The sequence below is a fragment of the Galeopterus variegatus genome, unplaced genomic scaffold (assembly GCF_000696425.1).
Source record: "Galeopterus variegatus unplaced genomic scaffold, G_variegatus-3.0.2 Scaffold2665, whole genome shotgun sequence".
Lineage (NCBI taxonomy): Eukaryota > Metazoa > Chordata > Mammalia > Dermoptera > Cynocephalidae > Galeopterus > Galeopterus variegatus.
Window position 1 is genome coordinate 136,635 of NW_007728776.1, and position 12,181 is coordinate 148,815.

At 37.8% G+C, this 12,181-nt stretch overlaps 1 protein-coding gene across 8 annotated transcripts in view; it reads left to right on the plus strand.

The window, feature by feature from the left end:
* The window catches only part of PPIP5K1 (diphosphoinositol pentakisphosphate kinase 1), a 48,362-nt gene that overhangs the window by 33,431 nt on the left and 2,750 nt on the right, over positions 1 to 12,181 (plus strand). For all 8 annotated transcript variants that reach the window (XM_008582540.1, XM_008582539.1, XM_008582543.1 and 5 more), the window contains one exon: positions 10,156 to 10,269. In XM_008582540.1, coding sequence (XP_008580762.1) covers positions 10,156 to 10,269 — 114 coding nt within the window. The remainder of the gene's footprint in view (positions 1 to 10,155; positions 10,270 to 12,181) is intronic.

Here is a 12,181-nt window from a genome sequence, read left to right on the forward strand (position 1 = left end):
GCGCACTCGGTAGAGTGCGGCGCTCCCACCGAGGGTTTAGATCCCATATAGAGACCGGTCCGCTCACTGGTTGACCGTGGTGCAGGCGCAACACCGAGGGTTGCGATTCCGTTGCCGGTCGCGGTACGGGCGCGACACCGAGGGTTGTGATCCCGTTACCGGTCACGAAAAAAGACAAAAAGGAAAAAAAAAAAAGTGAAAAGATAGAAAAAGATATCCATGTAAATAGTAACAAAAAGAGAGCTCAGGTAGTTATACAATATCAGACAAAATAGTCTTTAAGTAAAAAATTGCTACAAGAGACAGAGAAGGTCATTATATATTGATAAGGAGGTCAATTCATCAAGAAGCTATAAAAGTTATAAGCATATACATACCAAACAACAGAGCCCCAAAATATATGAAGCAAACACTGTCAGAATTGGAGGGAGAATTCTACAGTAGTAGTTGGAGACTTTAATACCCTACTTTTAATAATGGACAGAACAACTAGACAGAAAGTCAGTAAGGAAACAAATGACTTGAACAATACTATAAACCAACTAAACCTGACAGACATGTATAAAACATTCTCCCCACCGACAACAGAATACAGATTCTTCTCAAGTGCACATGGAATATTTTTCAGGATAGAATGTATGTTAGGCTACAAAACAAGCCTCAACTTGTTGTTTTAAAAGATTTGAATTTTACAAAATATCTTCTACAGCCACAATGGAATGATGCTAGAAATAAATAACAGAAGAAAACAAGAAATTCACAAATATGTGGAAATTAAACAATGTATTCTTAAACAATCAGTGGGTCAAAGAAGAAATCACAAGGAAAACTAGAATATACTTTGAGATAAATGCAAATGAAAATACAGCATACCAAAAGTCATGGATGCATGGGCTGGCCTGTGGCTCACTCGGGAGAGTGAGGTGCTGATAACACCAAGGCCACGGGTTCGGATCCCATATAGCGATGGCCGGTTTGCTCACTGGGTGAGCATGTTGCTGACAACACCAAGTCAAGGGTTAAGATCCCCTTGCCGGTCATCTTTAAAAAAAAAAAAAAGTCATGGATGCAGCAAAATCAGTGCTCAGAGAGAAATTTATAACTGTAAACATCTACATTAAAAAAGATTCCAAATCAATAACCTATTCTATACCTTAAGGAGCTAGAAAGAGAAAAGTAAAGTAAACCCCCAAGCAAACAAAAGGAAGGAAATAATAAAGATTAGGATGGAGATAAAGGAAATAAAGAATAGAAAAACAATAGGAAGAATCAACAAAACCAAAAGTTGGTTCTTCAAAAAGATCAACAAGATCGGCAAACCTTTAGCCAGACTGACTAAGAAAAAGAAAGAGAAGATTTAAATAACAAAATCAGGAATAAAAGTAGGGACATTGCTATTGACGTTACAGAGATAAAAAGAATTATAAGAGTTCTGTGAACAATTGTATACCAACAAATTAGATAACCTAGATTAAATAGACAAACTTGTAGAAACATACCAACTGCCAAAACTGACTCAAGAAAAAATAGAAAATCTGAATATTCCTATATCAAGGAAAAAGATTGAATCAGTAATGAAAACCTCCCAACAAAGAAAAGTCAGGACCAGATCATTTCATTGTTGAATTCTACCAAACATTTAAAGAAAAGTTAACCCCCCCACACTTCCAAAAAAATAGGAGGAAACACTTTCTAGCTCATTCTGTGAGGCCAGCATTACCTTGATTCCACAAACCAGATACCAAAGGAAAAGAAAACTTCAGACCAATAACCCTTATGAATATAGAGGCAAAAATCCTCAACAAAATGCTATAAAACTGAACCCAACAGCATATTAAAAGAATTACACACTATGGTTAAGTGAGATTTATCTCAGGAATGCAAGGGTGATTCAACATAAGAAAAGCAGTCAATGTAATACACTACACTAATAGAAGGAGAGGGAAAAACACAGTAATCTCAGCTGACACAAAAACATTTAACAAAATCCAACACCCTTTTATGATAAAACCCTCAACAAACTAGGAATAGAAGAGAACTTCTTCAACATGATAAAAGGCCTTTATGAAAACCCACAACACACATCATACTCAATGGTGAAAGACTGAAAGCTTTCCTCCTTAGATCAGGAATAAGACAAGAATGACTGCTTCTTCCACCTCTACTCAGCATTGTGCTGGAAGTTCTAGGCGAGAAGAAAAAGGCGTCCAAATTGGAAAGGACAAAATAAAATTATCCCTATTCACATAAGATGTGATCCTATATATTAAAAATCACAAAGAAGCTTCAAAAAAAAACCAAAAAAAAAAAAAAAAACCTACTAGAGCTAATGAACAGATTCAGCAGAGTTGCAGGTTATGAGGTCAACTCACAAAAATCAATGAACAATCCAAAAAGGAAATTAGGAAAAAAATTTTATTTACAATAGAATCCAAAAATATCTGGGAACAAATTTAACCAGGAGGTTGAAGGATTTGCACACTGAAAACTACAAAATATTGCTAAAAAGAAATTAAACAAAACCTAAACAAATGGAAAGACATCCATGTTTATGTAATAAGATGTAATATTGTTAAAAAGACAATACTCCCCAAAGTGATCTATGCAATCCCTATCAAAATTACAATGGCCTTGTGTCTGATCAAGATGGCAGAATAGACAGTCCCCAGTATCACCCTCTCCCACAATTGACCGGTGTACAACTGTTAAAAAGCAACAACTGCCAAGCCAGGGCTGCTAGAGCTCAGATGAAGAGGAGGAGAGATGTACAGAATTCATGAAAGTGGAAGAAGCTGTGATGAGAGAAAAAAAGGACTGTTCTGACCATTTCAAGCCCTGGCCACTTCAAGGATGATCCTGGTGAGCACATGGAGCAGGAGCTGACAAAAGCCACAGCTGTGCTCTTTGTGTGATGATGCTTGTAATCTGCAGGGGAGAAGAGTGCCTTGGTGGACCCCAGGCCAGCAAGGCCACTAACAGGGTTTCCATGGGCCAACATGGAGTGAGGGACCACAAATAACAGAAAAAAGGAGCCATTCAGAGGCTGGTGAGTCATTGCAAGGGACTGGTGCATGGCCCACCCCATGGAAAGTGTTTGCAGTATGGGGGTAGGGGAGACTGGCCCACCGGGGGAATACTGGGGAACAGCATAGACAGCTGATCTGTCCTCCAGTCAGTACAGGACCACTCAGTGGAGACTGGTCAGGAATATAGAACTGCAGGGGCTACAGTTTGCTGAAAAGATTCAGGCCCAGACCTGAGTTTCCACATAACCCAGGTGTATCAGACCCCACAAGACCAAGAAGTGCTTAAAATAGCAACAATTAAAACCTGAGCTGCACAAAAAGCCTAGTCCAGGTAATCAGCAGCAAAATCATCAATTTAGCTCAAGCACAGAGTTCAAGTGCTGGTCTCTACAGGAAGTTCCCCCATTTTAGAAGTAACCAAAAGACAACAAATTAGTTCTGGTGCAGAGTTTAAGTGGTAGGAGTAGCTAATAATCTGACACAGAACTGAAAGAAAAGACAAAAACCCCACAGATCAGAGACAAAGTTCTGATATTAACCAGTATAGATCTAACACCACCAAAGAATGCCTATAAAACCTAGAAGAACTGGAAGCCCCCTGGGCTACTGAGCCTGCGTGAGAGGGGGCAGAGGGCCTCAGCCATGCGCCCCCCACAGTGTCCACATCCAGCCCAGTGATGACCAAGTAGCTGCCAGAAACCCCCTGGGCTCCTGAGACAGAATGAGGGGGATGCTGTAGGCCTTGGCCATGCCCCGCCCCCACTCTCTGCAACCAGGCCAGTGAAGGTGCCAGCCATGGGTCAGCCCTCCCTTTCCCCTCCACTTGCTTCCCCTCCCCCCAACTTCTCTGCAACAACATCTTGGAATATTTTAAAAAATAACAGTTAATTTAAAAACACCATTATAAGAATGTTGTAAACAAAGAAGAAAAGAAACAATAAAGTCCTGCACAAATTCTGAAAAAAAAAGAAATAGCACAAACACAAAAATTCCAACTGCCTTTTTTGCAGAAATGGAAATATTGATTCTCAGATTCATATGGAATTGCAAAGTAGGCTAAATAGCCCCCTAGTTAGAATATTAAAAAAGAAAAGCAAGGACACACACTTCCCAATTTCTTTTTTTTTTTTTTTTCCTTTTTGTCTTTTTTTCGTGTCTGGCAACGGATCGCAACCCTCAGTGTCACGCCCGTACCGGACCGGGACCGGCAACGGGATCGCAACCCTCGGTGTTGCACCCGCACCTCACTCAGCCAGTGAGCAGGAACTGGTCTGTATGTGGGATCCGAACCCTCAGCGGGAGTGCTGCCGTGCTCCCAAGCGGCGCACTGTAGCAGTGCGCCACTGGGCCGGCCCGACACTTCCCAATTTCAAAGCATACTACAAAGTTATGATAAAACAGTGTGGCACTGTCATAAGGATAAACACAGAGATGAATGGAATCTATGGCCACTCGATTTCAATAAGGATACCAAGACCATTCAATGGGGAAAGAGTAGTCTCTTCAATAAATGTGCCAGAACTACTGGATGTCCACATGCAAAAGAATGAAGTTGGACCCTTACCTTACACCATATAAAAAAATAGTAACTTAAATTGGATCAATGACCTAAATATAAAAGCTAAAACTATAAAGCTCTTAGAAGAAGACATAGAGTAAATCTTCATGACCTTAGATTTGGCAAGAGATACTTAGACCAAAAGCAACAAGAGGAAAAAAAAAGATAAATTGGACTTTACTAAAATTACAAACATTTGTGTATTAAAGGACATTATCAAAAAGTGTAGAGACAACCTACAGAAGGGGAGAAAATATTTGTAAATCATGTATCTGATAAGGGTTCAGAGTCTAAATCCTCAATAACAAAAAGACAAGCAATCCAATTTAAAAATGGGCAAAGGAGGGCCGGCCCGGTGGCGCACTGGAGAGTACGCCACTTGGGAGTGCGGCGGTGCTCCCGCCGAGGGTTCGGATCCCATGTGGAGACTGGTTCCCGCTCACTGGCTGAACGCGGTGCAGGCGCAACACCGAGGGTTGCGATCCTGTTACCGGTCAGTAAAAAAGACAAAAAGAAAAAAAAAAAAAAGGAGTTGAATTGACATATCTCCAAAGAAAATATACAAATAGTCAAGAAGCACAGGAAAAGATACTCTCTCTCATTTGTCATGAGGGATATGCAAATCTTAATGAGAATGAGATACCATTTCACACCCACTAGATGTCTATAAAAGAAAAAAAGTGTTGGAGAGGATGTGGTCAAACTGGAACTCACATATTGCTGGTAGAAATGTAAAACGATGTATCCACTGTGGAAAACACTTTGATAGTTTCACAAAAAGTTAAAGCAGAATTACCATATGACCCAGCAATTCCATTCCTAGGTATATACCCAAAAGAATTGAAAAGAGGTACTCAAATAAATACTTACACACAGATGTTCATGCCAAAACTATTCACAATAGTCAAAAGGTGGAAACAACTGAAAGGTCCATGAATAGATAAACAAAATGTGGCATACACATACAATGGAATATTACTGAGCTATAAAAAGGAGTGAAGTACTGATACATATTACTGTTACACTTCCCCCTGTGTAACAGAGAAGAAAAAAAAATTACATGATTACTCAAGCACTATGTATACATTGAGAAGCCCGGAAGGACTGCACTTCAGTAATTTCCCCATTAGGAGGAGAAAACTGAATGTGATAGCAGCAATTCAAAGTTAGCCTCTCCCTTTTATTTCAAAGACAAAGAAGTTTCACAAGAAAATTCAGTTGATTTAATCATTACAAAGAACACAAGGATATGGGCAGAATTATGGCTAAGTATAGTTTTAACCAATGGGAACTAGTAACATCAATGAAATAAACAAAGTGACATTCCATAATGCAATTTATAAAAGGTTAAGTTGATCCACCAACAAAAGCTTGTTCTCAGTAAACATTGTCTTTTCTTACAGCAATTTCCTTAGTATTTTTACACAACCATCAAGCAACTTTCTTAACATATCAATCAGTAGGTTAACCAAGGGCATCTGTCCTTGAGACAGCAATTTTGCTTTGTTACAATTCTTTATCTACAACAGAGACTTTAGCCTGGGGAAAGTTTCCTGTCTTTTGCAAGCTTAACATTTCTATATGTAATTTTTAAAAGTTAGGTTATACCTGAAACTATGGGGCTTTGGAAGTGAGGCCCTGTAAAATACATTTGTTTTATTAATGTTAGTACACTCCACATATTACAACATGAAAGAACCTCAAAAACATTATGCCAAGTGAAAGAAGCCAAACACAAAAGGTCATGTATTTTCAGTTCCTGGTGAGGGAACCATAAAAAAAAAAGTCACATATTGTGTGATTCCATTTATATGAAATATCCAGAATAGGTAGGTCAAGAGAGACAGAAAGCAGATTGTTGGTTTCCAGGCATTGGGGGTAGGATGGGATGGGGAATGATTTCTTAATGAATATGGAGATTTCTTTTGCTGTGATGAAAGTGTTTTGGAACTAGATAGAAGTGGTGGTTGCACCACATTGTGGATGTGCCAAATGCCACAGAATTATACACTTTAAAGTGGCTAACTTTATGATATGTGTATTTCAAAAAACCAATAGAATGTCATAAGCAAAGAAAAGTTTTTTGCAATTTATATCATATATATAGGATTAATCAACCTATAATATAAAGAACTCTAATATATCAAGAAGGAAAAGACCAAAACTGGGATTTTAAAAAAGGTTTACAGAGAAAGAAATGTAAATGGCCATTATACATATGAAATTATGCTCAACCATGATCAGAAGAGATATGCAAATTAAAACTACACTGAGATATTATTTCTCACCTATCAGATTGGGAAAAACCCAAAAGTTTAATAACACACTCTCTTGGCAAGTCTAGTGAAACAGGAAATCTCATACATTGTAGGAGGGAATACAAAATGGTACAGTCTCTATGGAGGTAAAATTTGCAATATCTCACTGAATTATAGATACAGTTGACCTCTGATCCAATAGTCCTCTTTTAGGAATCTGTGCTGAAGCTATTCCTGCACAAAGTTAAAATAACATATGCATGAAGTTTTTCACCATTGCATTATTTGTAGTGGTAAAATATCAGAAACAACCCAAAAGTTCTTCAGTAAAAGAGTGGTTGAAGAAACTGTGGTTTATCCACTAAATTGAATGCTATACATCTATTAAAACTGTGAGGAAGCTCTATATGATCTGATATGAAGTAATCACCAGTTTATATAATTAAGTGAAAAAACAAGGTGCAGAATAGTGTTAATAGAATGTTACCTACTTTGTAAGTAAGGAGGGGAAATAAAGAAAAAAAAAGTACACATATATTTGCAAAAAGAAATACTGAAAGTATAAACTAGAAACTAATAAAAATGATTACCTCTAGAGGTAACAATAGGAAATGGGGTTGAAAGGCATGAAGGAAACAACTCTCTTTTTTAAAAAAAAAATGATGACCGGTAAGGGGATCATGACCCTTGACTTGGTGTTGACAGCACCATGCTCTCACAAGTGAGCTAACCGGCCATCCCTATATACGGATCCGAACCTGCAGCGTTGGTGTTATCAGCACCACACTCTCCCAAGTGAGCCATGGGCCAGCCCTGGAAAGAACTTCTCTGAGTGTACTTTTTTATATAGCTTTGACTTGTGAACCTGTAAATGTTTTTCAAAATATAAAACTGAATCAAAAAGGGAAAAGAAGCAAACTCTAAAATTGAAAAAAGAGAAAGAAATGACCCTAACTGTATATCAAAATAGTAACACAACCACACAGGTAAAATAATTTTTCATTTTAACTTTAGAATATTTTACTCTGACTATAAATCCTTTGGTGGGACAAAAAGAAAAAAACTTATGAAGTCATTTTAATCCTCATTCAGTAGTTTAATTGTTAGTAGTGATATTGGTACTATAGTGATATTGATACTATTTTTATATTTATGCATGTATGTATTATAGTGTAATGCAAATAAAGAATTATGTTCATGTTATTAGGAACCGGAACTTTCAAAGTAAGATCAATTAGATACATGTATAAATTCAGAAGACTTCTAAAATGCTGTAATTTTACATTTCAATTGGAAATATCAATTACATTTAATTTTTTATTGCCTTTTCTAACATTGTGCATTAAAAGCAGTAGCAATGAGCTCCTTTAGAAACTAGATTTTGGCCTCTACATACCATTCTCTACTGAAAGCAACAAACATTCCATTGGAATATGGCTGATTTTTGGTCTAGAACAGTGTTTTTTAACTTTTTAAAAAATTACTTCCCATCCCTGGAGACTTTTTAGGCATTTTTTCTCCTAATCACTCCCTACAACATGGAATTTTAACACTGCAGATATATCATATGTCTGTTTATGTACTGTGGCCAATTGAGCCACAAACCATTGGAATATCTGATTTTTTTCCCCCTCCCCACCAAGAACCAATTTTGTTGAAAATGCATGGTCTAGGGCAAGGAAAGCATAAAGTGATCCTACAGAAAGCAAGGAAGCAATCAAGCCTGACAAACGTCTCACTGACCAGAATTGGAACAATTTGGGCATTAAAAAGAATAGTTACTGTAATTGATCAAAGCATACTGAATATATGAGTACAAAAATCCATAAGCCCACAGTGAATCTTACAAAAAAGAAAACAGTTTTAACACCAAGGTTAAGGGTTTGAATCCCAGTACCAAACAGCAGCAAAGAATAAATGAATGAATGAATAAATAAATAAAATAATATTTATTTGCTACTATCAAAGAATATTTTTCATTGACTCTTTACTCTAAAAAAGTAATTAAAGTGAAATAAACAGTTATCCTACCTTTTCAGTGAGAACTGTTGTTCAGTATAATCAAATGGCCCCAGTTGAAGAGGGAAAGCTTGTTACAGAAAATATGCCAGCTAATAAATGTAGAAGGATAAACTGAAAGAAAATCACCATTTGACACCCCTAATAAAATAATCAAGGAACGTCAATGGATGCTAACACCATTAGGTGAAACATTGATGGAGAACTTGTCATTTCCTGAAGGATCACTCCTAATCAGAAGGGAAAAATTTTACAATGGTGAGATCTTGTGAGCACCACCTTAACCAAGTTTGTAAACGTAGCCTTACTTATAAGGGAAACAATGAGACATTTTGCGCCTCCAATATGATAAATAGAAAGTACACAGTATCACCTCTTGTAGTATTCTTAACAAAATTATTTAACCTGAATCATCTAACGAGGTCTTTTAGATCTAATTACTAGTTCATACGCAATACAAGGGAAGTGAAATAAGTTAAATGATTCTATGAGGAAGCAATCAGACAAGTCCAGACTGTGGGACGTGACATTCTGCAAGACAACTGGCCTGTTCTTTTCAAAAAATTGCTATGAAGAAGCGGGGTGGAGAGAGAGGGCACTATTCTGTTTTAAAAGAGACTTTGGAGACATAACAAAATGCAAATGTGGGACATGACATTCTGCAAGACAACTGGCCTGTTCTTTTCAAAAAATTGCTATGAAAAAGCAGGGTGGAGAGAGAGGGCACTATTCTGTTTTAAAAGAGACTTTGGAGACATAACAAAATGCAATGCATGGTCGATGTTTGATTCCTGCTGTAAAAGATATTTGGGGAATAACTGGGGAAATTTGAATATGGACTGGGTATTGAATGATATTAGGAATTATTTTTTATTTTGTTCAGCTTATTAATGGTGTGTAGCTATGTAGGAAAAATTCCTTATATTTTAGAGATGCATACTGAAGTATTTAGAGGTGAAATGTTTTGTAATGTCCATCCATCATTTTCTTTGGCATGGAAAAATAGGTGAAACAAACATGGCAAATGTTACTGTGTTAATGTGTTAAATCTAAGAGATGAGTATATGGGTATTGATTGCATTAGTCTTTCATCTACATTTTAAACATATGTTTGAAAATGTTCATAATATGAAGTTTAAAAAATTGAAAATGGTTTGGGTGAAGGGTCCCTAGGAAATACTACTTCTCAACACAAGGAAGGGTAAGTTGGCTTTGACTTATGTTGAGAACGTGTGGCTCTTGGATTCTTCCTCATATGCTTTTTTTTCTCCTCCCTCCCCACCTTCCCATCCAGCCCTCTTTGACTCCATGCACAGCAACCAGGCCTCAGATAGTCCATTTTCCCCACCCCGTACTCTTCATTCACCTCCCCTGCAACTACGGCAGCACTCTGAGAAGCCCCCCTGGTGTAAGTAATCCTTTTGGAATTGCCTAGACAAAGGTCAAGAAGGATGGAGGGATTGGTTAATGAGGGACCTATCTCATGAGGGAAAAGAAGATGAGGATTCAAAGACCAGGAATATTCACTTGGGGAAGCAGTCTCATCTGCTGTTTCCAAGATGAAGGGAGGATTTGTTTATTCTCTCTTCATCTCTGTCTTTTTTTTTTTTTTTAAAAGATGACCAGTAAAGGGATCTTAACCCTCGACTTGGTGTTGTCAGCACCACGCTCAGCCAGTGAGCGAACCGGCCATCCCTATATGGGATCCGAACCCGTGGCCTTGGTGTTATCAGCACCGCACTCTACCGAGTGAGCCACAGGCCGGCCCCTCTTCATCTCTGTCTTCCATGCTCCCTCTATCTCATCAGAGAAGATCCTAAAAGATCTTCCTAAAAGATCTGGATCCTAAAAGATCCAGAGGGCCCTTTGGGGAAAAAGGAATGGAGACTTCATTCTCCTCAGATGCCTATTTGGTCACTACAGCTTTCTCCAGTAAAGATAACCAGGAGGCAACTAGATACATAGAAAAGCTGGGAGCAGGAAACTAGAATCTGCTACTAACTTCTACATGCCCCTTCTCTCAAATTGTCTGTTCTCAGTTGTTCAAATTGAGGTGCTGCTTTTTCCCAATCTCTTCTTTATTGTCTCTAGCCTATTACTAATTATTCTTGGTAACAGTGTGAACAGTGGAGCCACAAGGAGTTCTTAGGGTGATAGTAGGGAGGAGGAGATACCAGTGCTAATTGGAGGTGGGGATACAGGCCAAAGGCACTGGTGAGGGAAAAATACTTTCCTTATCATCCTGCCTCCAGGGAATAAATGAAATCAAAAGTGTCTTTCATTATTTTATTTGGATAGGACTGAAGCAAAGATTCATATTTCGGCATTGGAGTTAACAGTTGTAGAATTTACCTTTCTTCTGGCACCCTGTATGAGGAAGAAACTTTCCTCCTTAACACCAAGAATTCTTCCCCTGAATTTCATATTATCCTAAACCTACCTTGCCATTGCCCCTTTTACCTCTCTCCTAGAGTGTTTATGGATTCTGTACCCTGGAAATCTTATCCTTCTCCTTCTTCTCTTTCTGTCTGACCTCTTTGATTTGTCTGAATCAGACAACTAGCTGGGTATTAAGGATACTTCTTTCTATACTTGGGTAAAGCTCAGCTTACATCTTTTCTTTTTCTTTATTTTTTCATCTAATATCAGTCCTTTGACAATATCAAATATGTACCCTCATCGATAAACATCTTCTTCAGGGTCTGTCTGTCTGTACCAGAAATAGGCACCATATCTAGGCTTAAAGCCTTGTTGGCCCAAAACCATGTTCTTTTTTTCTGCCTGAAGCATGCCTCCTCTGATCCTTTACAGAAGACAGATAAACTATCATACCTTAAATTCAGTAGCCGATTGAGCTTTGCAGGCTCAGCTTCCCAACTTTCCCAGGTTCTCTTTGATGATAATGTATTCAGGTGTTTCCTATTTCCAGAATCTATTGAAACCACAGTACATTAATATATGTATAGGTACAATTTCATCAATAAATATTATATTTACAAAGGGAAAAGTAGGTTAGTTTCCTACCAGAGATCAATGAAGAAATAGAGGTTGGAGTAGATATTGTTCCACTGTGTAATTAAACATTTTAAGGTCTTCATTATACTACTGTCAGGTCTGGGAAATTAGTTTTTATGCATGTAATACGTACAAGCCTGTAACACTGTATATGTCCCAAGACTTAGAGGGTCTTAATCTTAGATCCATGGATGGGTTTCAAGTTAGAATTTATGAGCCCCAGGAATCATTTGTAAAGATTAGTTTGAATATCCTCGTGTGCATTTTTCCTGAAAGATAATCTGTGACTTTCATTATAGCCTCGA